At 43.4% G+C, this 19,765-nt stretch overlaps 1 protein-coding gene across 8 annotated transcripts in view; it reads right to left on the reverse strand.

Annotated features, from left to right (window-relative positions):
• kbtbd8 (kelch repeat and BTB (POZ) domain containing 8) overlaps positions 1-19,765 on the reverse strand; it is a 46,508-nt gene that overhangs the window by 19,853 nt on the left and 6,890 nt on the right. For 4 of the 8 annotated variants that reach the window (XM_072472301.1, XM_072472303.1, XM_072472307.1 and 1 more), the window contains exon 2: positions 1,311-1,518. In XM_072472301.1, the coding sequence (XP_072328402.1) occupies positions 1,311-1,518 (208 nt within the window). Of the gene's footprint in view, positions 1-1,310; positions 1,519-2,677; positions 2,779-5,682; positions 5,712-19,765 lie in introns of those variants that run through there. The other 4 variants (XM_072472304.1, XM_072472306.1, XM_072472302.1 and 1 more) reach the window with 4 other exon arrangements.

Consider the following 19,765-nt stretch of genomic DNA (forward strand, 5'->3'; position numbering starts at 1 on the left):
TTCCACCCAACTTTTATCATCTGCAAATTTGAAGATAATACATATAGTTCCCTCATTCATATATAATTGGGGTCCTAGCAGATCCCTGCGGTACCCCTCTAGTCACTGCTTGTCAATTGGAAACATTACACAGTAATCAGCTATGTGAGACCTTATCAAAAGCTTTCTGAAAGTCTAAACCACATCCACCAGTTCAACCTGGTCAACTCTGCTAGCTCCATCTTTAAAAAATTCTAGTGGATCTGTCATGCACAATTTCCCTTTTGTAAATCCATGCTGATTTTGGCTGATTATACCACTGCTTTCCAAATGCTGTGCTATAAAATCCTTGATAATGCACTCTAGCAACTTCCCTGCTACTGATGTTAGGCTCACAGGTCTGTTTTCTCTCTACCTCCCTTTTTAAATAACGGGGTTATATTAGATACCCTCCAAACTGTAGGCAACCATTTCAGAGTCCAAAGAATTTTAGAAAATGACCAATGGATCTCTATTTCTACAGCCACTTCCTTAAGTACTCTGAAGGGATATTGGTCAGGGCACTAGGAAAATTCAATTATTTGAATAAACCAATTGACCTTGAGTGTTCCAAAAGTTTAAAAACAAACAACTGGGATGCTAAAAATGTTATCTGAAAAAGAGCTCCCTTGGTACTGCACTGGGACATCAATCTAACTTAACCATTCATGCCCTAGAATGGGGTTAGAATTCCTAACCTTGCAAATTAGACAAAATGCTCCCTCTAAATTGACACAAACAGAAAATCAAATTTCCTGAAAACTCAACATTAAACTACTTTACTCAAAAGCTTTGTGAAAGTACATTTTAACATGGAGCAAACTTAAGAATTAAACACAAGAATCCAACAAGGATTGAAAAAATAATTTTTCATAGATATAACTCTAATAAACCAGCGTTGTTCGACTTGCTATTCTCTTCTACAGAAAATAAACTCTCATGAAAAGCAACTTATGAAAAACATTTTAAAGTATTTTACAGGGGCCTAACAGGTTTGCTTAATAATTAAGGTCTGGAATTAAATTCTAGACTCAAGTTCTTCATAAGAAAATAATGTTAAACACCATGACTTTTTTTAAAGCAAAAATTAGGCTGTCCATTGAACTCCTTGCCATTTGTTAATGGTAGTGCAATTAAAAGAACTAGAACTTCAAATCCTTCACAACTTAGATTCAAAGATAAAATAGCTGTTTCATTTGGCATCAATTGTCTCCATTCCCACCACTTTGATATGCCATAAGCTGGTTTGTAATATTAATAAGTGACTAGCTACCAAAACAGCAGAAGCATACCTAAAGTAAGGACTAATTGCAGCGAGTACATTTCGGTGACAGGAAAACGTTTTTCCATGATCTACCTCCACCACAATGTCTGTCAGCTGCTGTTCATCGTACATACATTTAAGCTGCTGCAGAATGCTACATGCATGTGCAGGGTCCATCCCGATATTCTGACTTGCACTTGAAATTCCATTGTGTCCCAGTAAAAACTTACTCAATTCTGTGGAGAGACAGGACACTAGTATTCATTGTTCATCACACAAAAGAAAATTCAATAAATTCACACATATAAATGACTTCTAGGAACAGAGGGAAAAAATGGTAGTTCAAAATATTATGTGATTAGAGGCAGACAATTTTATACACATCGCCAATACATTGCCTGGCCAACAAAAGGAGACTAACTTCAAGGTTTGTCTGTCAGAAGTACTCAGTCCTGTGAGTCTATTTAATGTATTAACCTCTTTTCTGATGCTGATGGAGCTTTCTTGATGTTTATTTCATGCATTTAATTACAACAGTATCAGAACACTTAACAAAGCAATATTCACGGATGAAAATATTTTGACCATTCTTAGGACACAAAATCAAACTCAATGCCAGACCAACAAAACCAATAGAAGAGAGAAAATTGTCATGAGAATGTCGCTTTAAGAAATGTTTGGCTGCTCATATTACTGCAGTGTGTCAGAGTGTGGGTGGAGCTGGGCTGTCTGTCAGCTCTTTACTTTCATTTTAGGCTGTTTGCTGCAGGGTGTTTTAGTTTTGTTTTCAGTGTTGGAGCTGGAGCCACAGAGCAGGTGTACTGTTGATTTCTCTGCCCTGAAAAGACTATCTCTTGATCATTTGGTAAATTCAGAATTATAAATGTTCTCAGTAGTGAATGTAAACCTAATGTGCTTCTGGTAAAAGGTGTTTCTTCGGTTTTCTGGATGTTGTTTGGGAAGTTATTAAGTATTACTTAGTGTTGTATTCTTTGGGGCTTGTATTTGAACTGATGGTTGCTAGGATGTTCACTGTACGTTTCAAAAAGGTTGAGTTCATAGAATAAACATTGTTTTGCTTTAAAAATTACTTTTCCATTTCTGCTGTACCACACCTGTAGAGTGGGCCATGTGCTCCCCATACCACAATCTATTAAAAGTTGTGGGTCAGGTGAACTCCATGATACACTTTGGGGTTCTCTAAACCCTGGCCTTTAACAAAATGCTCAGTCTCACCCCAGCTCCCCTTGGTGCAGATAGGAAACTGAAAATGACAAACAAATCTTAGCGACCACTAAGATAGTACTACCAGTATGACATGTCACCAACTATTGAGGAAAAGGCTCCGAGGTGGAAGGAATTCATTACATACTTAAAATACAGATATAACTGTACCTGTACTACAGTTCAAGATGCTTCAAGGCCCATGGGACACATGTGGTTGATGTACACTTCATTTCAAGTCACACCAAGAACTATATGGCTGTTTCTTTACTGTCGCTGGATCAAAATTTTGGAACTCCCTCCCGACCAGCACTATGGGTGTATCTACAGAACATGGACTGCAGAGGTTCAGAAGGCAGCTCATCATCACATTCCCAAGGACAATTCGGGATGGGCAATAAATGCTGGCATAGCCAGCAATGCCCACACCCCTTGAATTAATTTAAAAAACACAGGCATTAAGGAATCTCTCTCTTACAATACACCTCCTGCATTCAGCTGATTCTTTAATACGATACTTACAAGGTGTCACATAGATCCAAAATCTATTTTGTTTGATGTACAAGTAATTAAGGGTTTTCAACTAAATCATGGCAATAACTTCAGATACTGTGCATTCTAAGTCACCCTTCATTTTGTAGAACAGTGAGACCCTACTAATGGGGGTAGTCTTTGGAGCCGAACACATGAATATACTGTTAAGAATTGGGGAAAATTAAGATTAAAACAAAGCAAAACAGGGAGTTGATCAGAGACAGACGTCTGGAGAAATGATGAAATGCGAATTTGCCTACAGTGGAAAACAACAAGTACTTTCCAGATGTGACTAGAGAAAACAATGGGGCTACAGAGATGGAAATTGACACGTGCCTGCCAAAAGCTAACTCCACAGGGTGAATATCAAAAAGGACAGAAACAGTACAACTGTAGCACACGAAGCAGAGAGAGACGGCTAACATCATAACTGCATCAAGCTGCAGATATAATCTCCCAAAAGAAGCCATTTTACACTTTTACTAAGCCTAAACACTATTACTCAGACATGGAACATGTTAACTTGGTTGTGGCAGTTATTTGTTGGATTTAGCTCAAGTTACTTAAAATTGGATGTTGTTGGGGAAAAGGGATGTCTCAGAGTTCAGGTAAACACAGGTGGTTGGGGACCAAAGGATAGTTTCATGTATAATTGTAAGTATCATATCGGATTATAGTCCTTCTTGCCATGTGTTTTGTGTCTTTCTTTTACGTTAATATTCTTTCTTAATTGTTCACACAATGACTGGACTGTTCGTCACTGGGTTGTACACCGGTGCTCACATTCAAAAAATGTTTAATGCTGAGAAAGATAGAAAATGGATAAGTGTGAGAAAAGACAGTCAAGCAAAAGAGAGGGAGTGATTGAAAATTCCAAGGAGACTTCACCTCAAAATAAAAAGGATTGTGCTGAGGGAATGAGATGCGAGAAAAGATGGATTCTTTCATTGTAATAAACTGGGCCACACCAAATCATCATTGCTGGGTGTTACATGGAAAGCCAGTTTGAGTTAGAAATCTTAAGAAAGGGACTAGTAAATCAGAGGCTGGAAAACAAAAGCCAATAAGATTTATACACAGAGAAGACCAAACACAATAGGGGTGAAAATGTGTCCACAAATTTTACAGAGGCAGAGGAGCCAGAAGGTAGTTGACATGTTCAAGAAGTTTGTATCTGAAGGGAACGTCTTTCCATGTGTAAAAAATTAGATGGGGAAAGATATTAAAATTGAGAGAGACAGGAGCAAGTGAATCCTTAATATTGTGAGTTAAGAATATTTGTTGTCCAAAGGAATATTGAAGGAAGGGGTAATGGTCAGCAGTATTCAAGGAGAAACTAGAAAAGTTCCTTTGATGAAAATAAACTTGAGCAGCTTGAAGACGGGAGAAATGATTGTAGGAGTCGTAGAAACATTGCCCATTGCACGTTACAATTCATTCTAGGGAATGATATATCTGGATCAGAGATAGTAGCGATGCCTACTATGGTTCAACAGCCGGTAGAATATCCGGCTACAGAAAAATTGCAAACAGACCATCCCAGAATATGTCCTGATTGTGTAATGAAGTCACAGGCACATAAGACAAGAGGCGAAGGAGTTATGAGCACAGGATAAGAAAAGTGATATAAGGTTATGTGACATGAGCTTTAGTAAGCAGGAAGCAAAGTACTGTACACACCCCTGTCAGCATCAACGGGGCCGAGGTGGAGATGGTTAGCAGTTTCAAATTCCTAGGGGTGCACATCTCCAAAAATCCGTCCTGGTCCACCCACGTCGACGCTACCACCAAGAAAGCACAACAGCACCTATACTTCCTCAGGAAACTAAGGAAATTCGGCATGTCCACATTGACTCTTACCAAATTTTACAGATGCACCATAGAAAGCATCCTATCAGGCTGCATCACAGCCTGGTATGGCAACTGCTCGGCCCAGGACCGCAAGAAACTTCAAAGAGTCATGAACACCGCCCAGTCCATCACACAAACCTGCCTCCCATCCATTGACTCCATCTACATCTCCTGCTGCCTGGGGAAAGCGGGCAGTATAATCAAAGATCCCTCCCACCCGGCTTACTCACTCTTCCAACTTCTTCCATCGGGCAGGAGATACAGAAGTCTGAGAACACGCATGAGCAGACTCAAAAACAGCTTCTTCCCCACTGTCACCAGACTCCTAAATGACCCTCTTATGGACTGACTTAATTAACACTGTACCCTGTATGCTTTATCCGATGCCAGTGCTTATGTAGTTATATTACATTATATATGTTGTGTTGCCCTATTATATATTTTCTTTTATTCCCTTTTCTTCTCATGTACTTAATGATCTGTTGAGCTGCTCGCAGAAAAATACTTTTCACTGTACCTCGGTACACGTGACAATAAACAAATCCAATCCAATCCAATGACGATGGAACAGACGAAAGGGAAAGGACCCAATGTGTTTAGTTCAAAGAGATTAATAGAATTACAGCAGTAATTCTAAATTTTTAAAAATCTATCAAATAGCTTACTTTGAATTGGAGGTTCAGTGTATTCCTGAATGCCATTATGTAAAGGATCACACAATAAAGAGAAAATGGCACCCCACATGTTAAAGCAGATGACAAATGGGCAGAAATACATCTAAATTGTATTACCTCCTGAGCATAGGTAAGAAATTCTAAGAGTAGATCATGAAATTGCATTAGGGGGACATCTAGGAATAAAGAAAACACAAGTGAAGATGCAGAAACAGTTTTACTGACCGGAACTACTTAAAAACGTAGTTACATTTTGCCAAACCGAATACACGTCAAGTAGTAGGGAAACCACAAGCTGCAATAAAGCTAGCATTTTTGAACCCTATTCCAGCTTTCAAAGAACCTTTCACAAGAATTCGAGTCGACAGTGTAGGACCGTTGTCGAGAACATGAAGTGTAAATCAATACTTATTAACTATTATAGATATATCTACAAGATTTCCTGAAGCCATACCGCTAAAAACCATTACAGCTAAGAGTGTGGTAGGGGAATTAACCACGTTTTTTATTAGATATGGTTTACCAAAAGTGATACATGGTCAGGATTATTTAAAGAGGCAATGAATAGCCTGAAATATAACATCCAGAGTCAAAGGGAACATTAGAGAAATGGTGTCAACCTTTGAAAACAACGGTGAGCGCATATAGTCAAGATACTCATAATTGGGACAGAGAGATTCCATCTTCATAGTTTGCCATTGGGGCTGCACCAAATGATTCTACCAGATATAGTCCTTCAGAATTGGTTTATGGACATGAAGTTAGAGAACCACTGAAATTAATCCAACAAAAGTTAAGAAAGAAGCAGAGACTACACTTTTGGACCACGTATTGAATTTCATAGAAAGACTGAATGGGGCTTGTGGGGTGGCAAGATAACATTGAAAGACAGCACAGCAGGGAAGCTATGTAGTAGGGGAGAACGTGCTAGTGCTTTTACCTGTGTCGGACGAACCACTAAAAGCTAGATTTAGTGGGCTGTATCAAATTAAAAAACTGAGCAAAGTAAATTATCTGGTACACACACACACACCAGATAGCCATAAATCTCTCAGTGTGCCATATTAATATGCTTAAAAGGCATTGGGATAGAGGAGATGAGGACAAGCATGAAGTCTGGATAGTAATGAAGCAGGGAGAAGGGTTACATTCTGAAAGTGACTGCCCTCTAATTCATTTGGGTAATGAGGAAGGACTGGAAAATTTACACAACCGGTCGTTATCTTCCAGATAAGAGCCGAGGCAATTGGAAGAGTTACTGCAGTCTTATAAATGTATTTGTGTGAATAAATTAGGTAAATGTATTTGTGTGAATAAATTAGGTAGAATGGCGACGTATTATGTAAATGTGGTGGCGAAACAGTTCTGATAAAACATCCATGTATGTTCAATCCAGCAAACTTATCACAAGTACAGAAGGAAATTGAATATACGCTCAAAAATTAAATTGAGTTCTGGTGATTGGAGCTCGTAATCGTAATGGTACCAAAGCCGGATGGAACACAACGACTGTGTAGTGGACTACAGGAAAGTGAATGCCATCACCAGAAGGGATTAGTTTCCTATACCACGATTGAAGGATTGCATGGAAAGAGAAGACAGACTACATTCATCGCACAAATAGGCTTGCTAAAGAGCTATTGCCAAGTATCTTCGTCTGACAGGCCTTTGTGATGCCAAATGGACTTTTAACAATTTAAAATTATGGCGTTCAGGATAACACACCCACAACATTTCAGGGATTAACAACTTTATTTATTTTAATAGAGTACCCAATTCTTTTTTCCTCCCCAATTAAGGGGCAATTTAGCATGGTTAATCCGCCTACCATGCTCATCTTTAGGTTGTGGGGGTGAAACCCATGTAAACATGGGTAGAATGTGCAAATTCCACACGGACAGTAACCTGGTGCTGAGATCGAACCTGGGCCCTCGGCGTCGAGGCAGAAGTGCTAATCATTGCGCCAACATGCCAACTTTCGTGCCGAACCTTAGCAGTACGATAGCTCCACTAACAGAACTCTTGAAGAAGTTGTTTAACATTCTTGTGGATGCTTTACCCAGAGTGTAAAAGAGACTATTTGGGAACATTGGGTGTAAATACCCGTTGCAACGTGTTCAGAATTAGGTAAAATTAAGATTTTTAAAAAGTAAAGCAGGGATTTGATTGGAGATGGACATCTGGAGAAATGATGCGAGGTGAATTTGCCTATCAGTGGAAAACAAGTATTTTATATACATATATAGATAGATTACATAGAACATACAGTGCAGAAGGAGGCCATTCGGCCCATCGAGTCTGCACCGACCCACATTAATCCCTCACTTCCACCTTATCCCCGCAACCCAATAACCCCTCCCAACCCTTATGGACACTACGGGTAATTTAGCATGGCCAATCCACCTAACCTGCACGTCTTTGGACTGTGGGAGGAAACCGGAGCACCCGGAGGAAACCCACGCGGACACGGGGAGAACGTGCAAACTCCGCACAGACAGTGACCCAGCAGGGAATCGAACCTGGGACCCTGGCGCTGTGAAGCCACAGTGCTAATCACTTGTGCTACCGTGCTGCCCATATGTGTGAGTAGAGAAAACAATGGGGCTTTAGAGAATTTCAAAGTAGAAAGAAATGGACACTTACCTGCTAAAAACCAAATCCACAGGATTAATAACATCAAAGGGACATAACAGTGTAACTGTAGAACCCTAACTAAGAAGAGAGACTCAGCTGACATCAAAATATCAAGCGACAGATATAGTCTCCCAAAGGAAGCAGCCATTTTCTGCCTTCGCTGAACCTGAACACTATTTCCCAGACGTGGGCACGATAACCTGGTTGTGGTAATTATTTGCTGGATTTATCTCAAAAAGTTATTAAAGTTGGCTGTTGTTGTGGAAAAGGGATGTCTCAGAGTTCAGGTAAACGTTGGTAGTTGGGGACCAAGGGATAGTTTCATGTAAAATTGTGTGTCACCATGGTCCCAGATAACTATAGGCTGCTTTCCCCTTTCAGAGGGAGAGCTGACTGGTGATGATTTAACCTGAGGATCACTGTCTCTCAGGCGAGGGAGGGGCAAGGTTGAGAAGGTGGACCTTCATGAATAACCTCAGTTGGTATGGGAATTGAACCCACACTGTTGGACTCGCTCTGCATCACGGACCAGCCCTTCTTGCCGTGTGTGTTTTGTCTTTCTCTTGCGTTAACAAATATTATTTATTAATTGCTCATATAACGGTTCCTCACAGGGTTGTACACCCAGAAAAACCCAAGTTAATCTTCTGGGTTTTGAATACCCTCATATTTATCAGCATGGTTCATAACAAAACAAGCAAAGTCCAACATTAAGTTTAGTTAAATGCTCAAACCTATTTACAATTCATATTTCAGTGACAGTAGCCCAAGAATACTGCAGCACTGAAGTAAAATGGACAAGGGATTTTATTACTGCATTAATTTGATCACCTCCGAATCTACTAACTGGGAGGGAGAGATTTGCATTTATATAGTACATTACCACATCAATACATTGCAAAAAAGCTTTACACATACTAAATTACTTTGAAGTGTGGAGTTTACAAATTTATTTTTCACAGATATCAGTGAAGGTGTTAAAGGGGGAACATGGACCTAAAACAAGGGGAGAACTCCTTTGCACATTCAACATCCTCACACCTCTTTTGTCACACCAGACCCTCGAATTTAACATCTTTAGCAATGTTCATTCTCTCAATATTGCTCTCGAGTCAGCCTGATTAATTTGCTGAAAGCAAACTCCAATCTACAATTTCCTGACTCGAAGAGAGGGGACCAACAATAAAACCTGGGGAAACTTTCACTAAACATGTTTCAAGCCAAACTGTGGGCTCCAGATTGTAGACAGATTCTCATTTGCCATTTCTGCTCAGTTATGAAGGACAAGCTTCCAGCTGTGATGGTCCAGTGCTCAATAACATGCTTCTAAATCCATCTAATCAGGTTTCTGTGCTCTGGCTTCAAACCTTCTAAACTTGTGCAATCCCCTCCACACTTGACAAATTCTCTATTTCAAACTTTCCACCTCTTTCTGTGGTAGTGAGGGGGGAAATTGAAATTTTTAACAGTAACAGCACATATTATACAGTTTCATCATTGACAGAGATTATATCTACCTGGCTATTTCACTAGAAATATTACATGAAGCTAGGAGTAATTTTCTTTTTATATAAATAAATGAATTTCAAAATGAATTTTTAGAACTGAGCAAAGTAGAATGGGGTAGTCAGTTATTGACCCTCATGTAATCATGTCACTGCACGAGGTTAAGAAAGCAAGCAGAATGACTCAGGAGTGGGCATGAGAATTTTTTGTTTCCTCTGCTGATAAGCCAGAAAGCTTAAAGGAGAAGCAAAGTCTAAATCCACTAGTGGTGAAATAGAACAACTGCCCTAGCACAAAGACGTAGGAATTTAAACTGGACTGAGTTCAGACAGAACTGAAGAGGCAGATTAACAGTGTAGGAATGGGAGGAGAGAACATCTACATGGTAGCAGTGAGAAAGGGTGAATTGAGACAGCAGGAACCACCTGTTCTTCCTCACATCACCTTTTGATATAAAACACTGATGCTGCCAACACCAGCAGTATTTACCAGCAGCATTTGCTCAGTAAGAATTATGTGTTTTTTTTCCAAAAGGTGAACAGCAAGTCTCTGAGCTACAAAAGACAGCCAGCATGGAGTTACTGTACCTCCCTTCTTTGTACCTTTTGGCAAAGGGAAATGGGATGAAGTTAAAAATGAAAAGTGCAAGGGAGGCAAGGAGCAAAACATGAAAAGACAGTACAGCAACGGTTTGAGTTGTTTACAGCCACGGACGAACTTTCTGGATTCACTGGAGCCATTCTTCAGGAAACACTTAAATGATGCCCTGCAGCAAAATGATTTTATTTAGATTTTGCTGCAAACAAATGAGATCTCACTACCCCTGGTGATTTAAAATGCTCCCGGGTACAGATTCAAGTGACATTTAAGTTAGCAGTCTTTCAAAGTAGCTATGCTGGTAAAATAAAGTGCCTGAACAGTACTAGATTATTTGATACAAACTTTTGTTGAAAGATGTTTGCAGGCTCAGGGAGCTAGTCAGTAAACATGTATAATGGTCGCTTGCCTTTTCATAGCAGATAGGTTGGGTTTTCATAACGTTGTCATTAGGGTTTTGGCTGGCAGCTTGCCTTATATACATATAACAAGGTCATTCATTTAGTTTTCACATCCATCAGAATTCCATCGCAATATATCAGCATCATGTATTAAAGCCTTATTCACACTTTGGATCAGCAGGCCAATCAGAAGTACAGTTGTAACAGTGACTACATCTGTTACTGCTGAAATCATTCACACCATCATGGTTTGATTTGCCAGGGTGGAAACAGGGGCTGTTGGGGATATCAGGCCAAAAATGACTGACATGGGACCAATTCACCAATATTAAAGTTTTTCCAAATCCATTTAGAGCATTTCTACTCCCATTTTTTTAAAATCAGTACTTATGACGGTACTTTAGGCACTAAAGATCTTAGTTGCATACCAATACACAAGTGTAATTTTCACAAATACTTGATAACCCATGTCCAACTTTTTTTTTATTGACTCTGGTATTAAATTGCACAGCCAACTGTAAAAAGTCAAAAAGTATTGAATAAATCAAATTGTGGGAAAAATTATAGAATTGGAATCATAAAATGGTGCAGCAAAAGAGCTGCCATGCAACCATTCTGCTTGTTAAGGCTCTCACCACAGCCATCCACCTAGTCTTCACTAGCTTGCTCTTTCCCCATAGATTATTGAATGTGAATATTGAATCTGCTTCCACTACTCCTTCTGATACTCCAATGTATTAAATATTCTTCCCTCCTATTGTAGCGGGTTCTTTGGCCATCTTAAATCTATGTTCTCTGGTTACTGACCCTACTGCCATTGCAAACCGTTTCTCTTGATCACCAAACCAGTCTGTTAAAAAGAGAACAAATCTAGCTTCTCAATCCCACCACAAAACCCATCATCTCTGGAACCAATTTAGTAAATCTCTTCTTCAACCGCTCCAAGACCCATCCTTTTGAAAGTGTGGTTCTTGGAATTGAACATAGTACTCCAGCTATGGCTTAACCATCGGTTTTAAGAAATTTTGAGCATAACATCCTTGTTTAACCCAAGAATCCCATATATTTTAATAACCTTCACAATTTGCCCAGTCAGTGTCAAAGATTTGTGCACATATACATGCACCCTCTAAAATGAAACCATTTAATTTATATTGCTTTGTCTAGTTCTTCCTATTGTATTAATCCATAGAATCCCTATAGTGCAGGAGGCCATTCGGCCCATCAAATCTGCACCAACACTATCAAGAACAACCTACCGAGTCCCACTCCCCACCCTATACCCTTAACCCCACCTAACTACCACATCTTTGGACAGCAAGGGGCAATTTAGCATGGCCAATCCATTTAAACTGCACAGCTTTGGACTGTGGGGGGAAACCGCAGCATCCGGAGGAAACCCACGTACATACGGGGAGAACATGCGAACTCCAGACACCCAACGCCAGCATCGAATCCAGGTCCCTGGCACTGTGAGGCAGCAGTGCTAACCACTGTGTTCCATGCCATCCAGACTTTTGGTGGCGGCCATGGTGCGATCGGTCACACGCAAGGTGGCTCCTGTCTGGAGATGTTGACTTTTGATCTTTTTACTTGATTTTCAGGGGACTTTGGTGGAAAGTTGTGAGGAGAGTGGAAGGTATTCAGTTCTCACCCAGACCCAAGTTAAATATGGTGAGAGCCTTGGCCGAAGAGTTGGAGGGGACTCGTGGCACAGCACAAGCTGAGAAGATGGTGGAGGGGGAAGGGTCATCGTCGATGGCGAAGCTGCCAATGGAGCAGTTGATGAGTTTCAACAAGGAGAAATTTCGGCAGCAAAGGAAGGTGATGCAGGGGGACTGGTCGAAGTCAATTGAGGGGGCAGTTGCACTTTTCGTGGGACCTTGGATCAGGTGGAGAAGCGCAAGGGGCGACGGCCCAAGATGGTGACCGACCAGAGCAACCAAATTGTATCGCTGGAAGTGGAGATGACAATCCATGGGGACGTTTGGAAGATGCTCCGGGCAAAGAGCAAGGGACTCAATCCCGGCAGCAACATTGGCATAGTGAGAGCCTGCTGGAGGGAGATGAAGGAACGAGCACCATGAGTTATGTCGCAAAGATGTTCACGAAGTTGGTGGAGAAGGTTCTCAACAAGTGTGGAGTTGCTGCTGCAGGCAGTGATTGTGTGTATGCACAAGTTTCGGGAGAAGGAAAAGATTTTGTGGTGGGCCAGTGCGAGTCAGAACTGCAGCTGGGAAGGAAACCAGGTCCAGATGTACAAAGACATTGGTGCTAACCTGGCCAAGAGATGGGAGGCATTCAATAAGGCCAAGGCGGCGTAAGATCCGCTTTGGGGTGCTGTCCACGGCGAAATCGTGGATAACATTTGAGGGTCTGAAATATTATTTTGAGACACCGGATGATGCAATGACTTCATCAACGACCATGGGTTGAGCGAGGGCTGAACGGTGAACATTTGTACCAGTTGCATCTAGTTTCACTTGTTCTCCTGTTTGATTGAGGAAATGTGCATGTCCTATGCCTGCCTTACCCATTTGTAACTGGCAATAGCCATTGTGCTTCTCGGTCGGTGCCAGGTGTATAGCCTGTGACTTTTTGTACCCTTTGTACAGTTTATGGATGGTTCTGCTCACGGTTGCATGGGTCCTGTGGGGAACTAAGAATGTACCGTATGGTTGCAATGGAGTGTTTTTCTCGTTTTTATTTTTATGGGTTCGGGACATTGGGGGAGGGGAGAGGAGGGAAGGCGATGGTGTAGGTCAGAGAGGGGGGGGGGGATGGGCGAGTAGGGAGGATTAGGTGGGTCACTTTGTTTGGGCCTCAAGGTGGGAGTAGACACGCCAGCATGTGATGTTAGTGAATGGAAACGGAGTTGGGGGTGGGGGTCACATAGTTGGTATGGTGGACAGAGGAAAGGGGTGGGCATCCTGGGTGGGCTCGGTTTAGGGTGGAGATGGGGGGCTAGGTAGAGGCCGAGTTGGGTGACGATGGCGGATCCTAGGGGAGTGGGAGGCATAAGCCTCCGTTAAGATTTGTGACATGGAAAGTCCGTGGACTGAATAGGTCAAATGGTCCTGGGTGTTCGCACTTATACAGTTTAAGGGCAGAGGTGATTTTCCTCCAAGAGACGCCCTTGCTGGTGAAGGACCAGATGCGGCTGAGGAAGGGGTAGGTGGGGTAAATGTTCCACTCCGGGTTTGACTCCAAGTTGAGGGGGGGGAGGGGTCACAATCTTGTTTAGTAAGAAAATGGGTCTGTTGTGATGAGGGAGGTACAGGACCCAAGGGGTAGGTTTGTGATAGTGAGTGGGGTATTAGTGGGAGCACTGGTGGTGCTGGCGAACGCTGTCTATGCGCCCAATTGGGACGATGTTGAGTTTTTGAAGAAGCTGTTAGGAGCAATTGCGGACCTGAACTGTCACCAACTGATTATGGGTAGGGATTTTAATAGTGAATGAAGCTGAGGATAGATCGATCGAGTTCCAAGTCAAGGAGGAGGTCGGGAATGGTAAGCGAGTTGGGGGCGTTTATGGATAAGATGGGGATGGTGGACCGTGGAGGTTTATGCACCTAGGGGAGAGGGCGTACTCCTTCGTGCGTGATCATTGGGCATATTTCCGTATTGACTTTTGTGTGGTGGGTAAGGCGGTTTTGTTGGGAATCGTGGGGGTGGAATACGTAGGGGCCGTGAACTCCAACCACGAGCCGCCTTTCCTAGATATTAGGCTTAGGTCAGGTGGATTCTATGCTGTTGGCGGATAAGGAGTTCGGTGGTAAGGTGGCAGGGTCGATCAAGAATGAGTTCAATCAAAATGGGGAGGTCTCGGCGGCCATAAGTTTTGGAGGGGGTCATCATTTTGTATAAGGCCCACAAAGATAGGATGGAGGAGGAATGAAGGTTGCTGGAAGCGATAGTGGAGGTGGAGAGAGGTCCCAACTAGGGAGTTACTGCCGCAAAGAAAGAATGCGGGGCAGTTTGATCAGTTGACCACAGGGAAGACAGTGGGGCAGTTAGTTACAGCGGGCTCGAGGGGTGCAATAAGAGTATGGGGAGAAAGCAAGTCGTCTGGTGGTCCATCAGTTGCGGCGACAGGCAACTTCGAGGGAAATTGTGTAGGTGAGGCAGAGGGCGAGGTGACGTATCGGAGCCAGAGAGAATCAATGAGGTGTTCAAGGCCTTTTATGGAGAGCTGTACAGGGCTGAGCTTGGAAGGGAGGATGCAGGTACGGATCAGTTCCTGAATGAGTTGGAGTTCCTGGAGTTGGAGGGGGGGGAAGCGGCAAGCACTAGAGCAGCCACTGGGGTTGCAAGAGGTAATGGAGTGCATTGGCATGGTGCAGTCAGGAAGGCGCAGGGTCTGGGTGGCTTCCCAGCGGAGTTTTCTAAGCAGTTTGCAGCAGAACTGGTCCCCCATCTTCTGAGCATGTTCAATGAGGCAGTGGAGAGGGGGGAGTTACCGGCTGCGCTGGCGCAGGCATCCATTTCGCTGATCCCAAAGAAAGGGAAGGACCTGTTGGGAATGTGGGTCCTGTAGACCCAACTTGTTGCTGAATTCAGACGTACAAGTCTTGGCCCAGCTGCTGGCGAGATGGTTGGTTCATGAAGGGGAGGCAGCTCTCCAATAATATCAGGTGGTTGTTAAACGTGGTGATGCCCTCCTCGGAGGGACGGGAGTCAGAGGTGATCGTGCCAATGGACACAGAGAAGGCCTTTGACTGAGTAGTGTCAATCCTGTTCGAAATCCTTGGAAGATTTGAGTTTGGGCCGAAATTCGTGGTGCAGGCGCAATGATTGTACATGTCCCCCTGGCTAGCGTGAGGACAAATTAGATGAATCATTTTGATTTGCATAAGGGAACGAGACAAGGGTGTCCGCTCTCACCATTGCTGTTCATGCTGGCAATTGAACCCTTGGCGATAGCTTTTCATGCCTCCACTGAGTGGCAGGGGATTGTGAGGGGTGGTAGAGAGCACAGAGTGTTGTTGTATGCAGTCAGATTCCAGTATTTGGGGATTCAATTTTGCACAACTGGAACCTGATGGGCTTGGTACAGGAGGTTGGAAGGGACTTTAAAAGGTAATATGCCCTGCACTTGACTCTGGCAGGCAGGGTGCAGGTGGTAAAACTGAACCTATTGCCAAAATTATCTTCCAGCCCCTCCCAATCTTTCTCCAAAACACCTTTTTCTGGAGGGTGAACAAGTTGATATTGGAGTTTGTTTGGGCAGGCAAGACTGGGGGTGGAGGGGGGGGCACCGGGTCAACTCAACTCAACAGTTAAAGGCATAGGACATATGACTCAGGCCCGGATGAGTGGGTTCTTCCCGGGAGTGGCAGATGTGTGCGAGAGGTGTGGGAGGGGGCCAGTGAACCATTCCCACATATTTTAGGGGTGTATAAAATTGTACAGCTTCTGGAAAGCAGTGTTCGAGAGTCTGTCGGGGATTGTGGGTGTGAAGCTGACGCCAGATCCTGTGGTGGTGATTTTTGGGGTGTCGGAGGTGCCGGGTGTGCAGAAGTGGAAAGTGAGGAGGCCAATGTCATGCCTTCGCTCTCTTGATAGCCCGGCGACAGATTCTCTGAAATTGGAGGTCAGCAGTGCCACCAGGGGGGGCAGCGGCATGGTTGGGGGACCTATAAAAGTTCCTCAGGTTGGAGAAAATTAAGTTTGCCTTCAGGGGATCGAAGGAGGCGTTTGTAGTACAGTGGAAGCTGTTTCTGTTCATGTTTGAGTTAAAGGGGGAAAATTGAACAAACTGTATGTACTATGTTTTGTTGCTGCTATGTGGATTTTTTTTTCGGGTGTTTGGAATAAAATATATTTTAAAAGAACGTCTGCCCACTTCACCTGCCTGAAGTCTGTTATCCTCCTCATCATTTACTACATTTCCAAGTTGTGTCATGTGTAAACCTCTGAAATTACTCCCCTGCCCACCAAAGTACAGGTCATTAATGTAGTGATCTTTACATGGGTATGTACAGAAGGGGTTGATGGGAAATGGAAAGATCACTAGGGTATAAAAGGAGAAGCAAGCACCCCTCTGGTCTCGTTGGGGCTGATTAGACTGTGAGGAGAGCAGAAGCAGAGATTTAGCGCAGGGCTGCTGGTGTGGTCAGGCCTAGTTGTCGTATGTAAAAGGTGTAACCTTTCTACCAGTATAGTTCTTAAAATAAGACCTCACGCAGTTGTTAAGTTCTGTTACTCAATAAACCCTACATAAACTTCTGGATGACTTTGAGCCTTCTTCCGGAAGCCTCTGCTGTAACTGGAATGAGTAGCACATGTCCTACCCCACAGGTAACAAAACATGGTACCAGGTTGGTTTTAATCGAACAGTACTAGGTAGATTAGGCTAGAGACAAGAAAGGATAAAAAGTAAAGGGCCGACCGCTCGACTGTGGAAGACTTCGCAGCATTTGGATCCCAGACAACCAACCGACGCGATGGAACACACGCCACTTCCACGGCCGCTGAAAACTACCGGTAATTTAAATAGTAACTGGAAAATGTTTAAACAGCAGCTTCAAATATACATGGCAGCTAATGACTTAAACGCAGCCTCCGACGGGAGAAAGATTGGGCTGTTACTAGCAACGGCAGGCCAGCAAGCTGTGGACATCTATAATTCTTTCACTTAGTGACAAAGAAGACAAAACTACCTTTCAAGTGATAATTGCAAAATTTGACGAACACTGTAAAACACAGTCCAATTAAATCATGGAAAGATTTAACCTACGTAACAGGTTCCAAAAAAACGGGGAGACAATCTCTAATTCTGTCACAGATTACTAACACAAGGCTGTAACTATGCTGATGTAACAGATTCCATCATCGAGACCAATTAATCTATGGCCTCTCTGATGAAAAGTTAAGGGAATCACTAATGCAGCAAAATGATCTAACTCTAAAAACCACCATAGCAAGGAACAAAAGAAACAGCAGTACCTAGTTTCTAGAGAAACCAAAGTGTAGAAAATCCTCCACGAGGTGGAAGACGTTAAAATGGTGGCCTCTCCTCACAGGCACTCTCTTCCGGCCGCCGGCTCCCATTCAAACATGTACACGCATGCGCAGTCACGAGAGACGTGACCCAGCGAGATCCCGGTATGCGCAAGAAGCTGCGCATGCGGAGTATGCAAAGTACCAAACTCAGCCAGAGGAGCGATTCGCGCATGCGCGATCGCTGCCTACGCATGACGTCACGAACGTCATGCCGTGTTACCACTGTGGCAACGCCCACTTAAAAGGGAAATGTCCTGCACAAGGGAAAGATGTTTAAAGTGCTCAAAAAATGAATCATTTTGCCTCCCAGTGTCAGTCAACAGCAAAATATCACTCTTCAACACAAAGACATGGAAACTTCAAGGTTCACACAGTAGATGAAATGGACAACCAAACACCTAAAAATAAATTCCAATCACGAAGATTTCCACTCCTCGGAGGACACATACTGCGTCAAAATAATACATTCGGCGGAGGAACTGCACGAGCCGACCGCGACTCCTCAATAGGTGAATGCCATTGACTCCGCAAGGGAATAGAATGCCACGGTGCAAGTGAGCTGCTCCCCAATTACATTCAAGCTTGACACGGGAGCGTCCGCGAACATTATGACAAGCAAAGATCTCACATCCATCCCAGGGACACACGAGATGATACCTGCTGCATGCAAGTTAAAAGACTACAATGGCAACCAGATCACCTCAAGGGATCATGCCACCTATAAGTAGTCAATAAGAAGGTCACGAAAGGACTATGCTTTGAGATCGTAGACGACGAAAACACATCGCTGTTAGGTGCTCAAGCCTGCAAGGATTTGGGGCTGGTAGAGAATTTTCATGCACACGAATGACTCATCCCGACTGGACGATGCCATCCAGCTGCGAGTATCCTGAAGTCTTTCGTGGCATGGGTAAGTTGCCCTACACATACAAAATACTGCTCAAAGATGCAAAACCTCTCATACACCCACCGAGGAGGGTACCTGCTTCCTTGCGGGACAGGCTAAAATCAGAACTCCTACGCCTACAATCTCAAGGTATCATATCAAAGGTCACACAGCCGACTGACTGGGTCAGCTCGTTGGTGTGTGTCAAGAAGCCATCAGGTGACCTCAGAATCTGTTTAGATCCCAAAGATCTGAACAAAAATATTCGAAGGGAACACTACCCCATCCCCAAGCGAGAGGAGATATCAAGTGAAATGGCAAATGCTCACATCTTCACCAAACGTGATGCCTCACAAAGCTTCTGGCAGATGCAGCTCGTTGCTTCCAGCCGACTGTTGTGTACATTCAACACACCATTTGGGCGATACTGCTATAATCGCATGCCTTTCGGGATCATCTCCGCATCCGAAATATTTGACAGAATTATGGAGCAGATGACGGAGGGCATTGAAGGCGTCAGAATATATGTCGATGACAGCATAATATGGTCAACGACAGAGGAAGAGCACATTGCTCGATTAAGACAATGCTTCAAAACAATTCACCAATTTGGGTTGAAGCTTAACCGATCCAAGTGCACCTTCACACGCTCATCTCTGACCTTCCTGAGTGACACGATATCAGAGCACGGGTTGAAGCCGGATACTGAAAAGATTGCGGCAATCCAGAACATGCAGTGGCCACGTGACAAGAAAGCGGTGCTCAGGTTTCTTGGATTCATCAACTTCCTAGGCAAGTTCATACCGAACTTATCAGCACGGACGGCAGCATTACGAAATGTGATAAGGAAGGACACGGAGTTTTGCCTGGACTCCACGCCACCAAGAAGAGTGGGGGGATCTAAAGCACCAATTGATGGTAGCTCCAACGCTGGCATTCTTTGACCCAACAAAACCCACAAAGATCTCCACCGACGCCAGTCAACATGGAATTTTGGTGCGGTACTTCTCCAACAGAATGACCAATCGGACTGGGTCCCAGTGGCATACGCATCTAGAGCGATGACCGCCACAGAGTGCAGGTATGCACAGATAGAGGAGGAGTGCCTGGAACTGATCACAGGCATTACAAAATTCCACCACTATGTGTATGGTCTTCCCACGTTCCTCGT

This window comes from Scyliorhinus torazame, chromosome 13, assembly GCF_047496885.1.
Source record: "Scyliorhinus torazame isolate Kashiwa2021f chromosome 13, sScyTor2.1, whole genome shotgun sequence".
Lineage (NCBI taxonomy): Eukaryota > Metazoa > Chordata > Chondrichthyes > Carcharhiniformes > Scyliorhinidae > Scyliorhinus > Scyliorhinus torazame.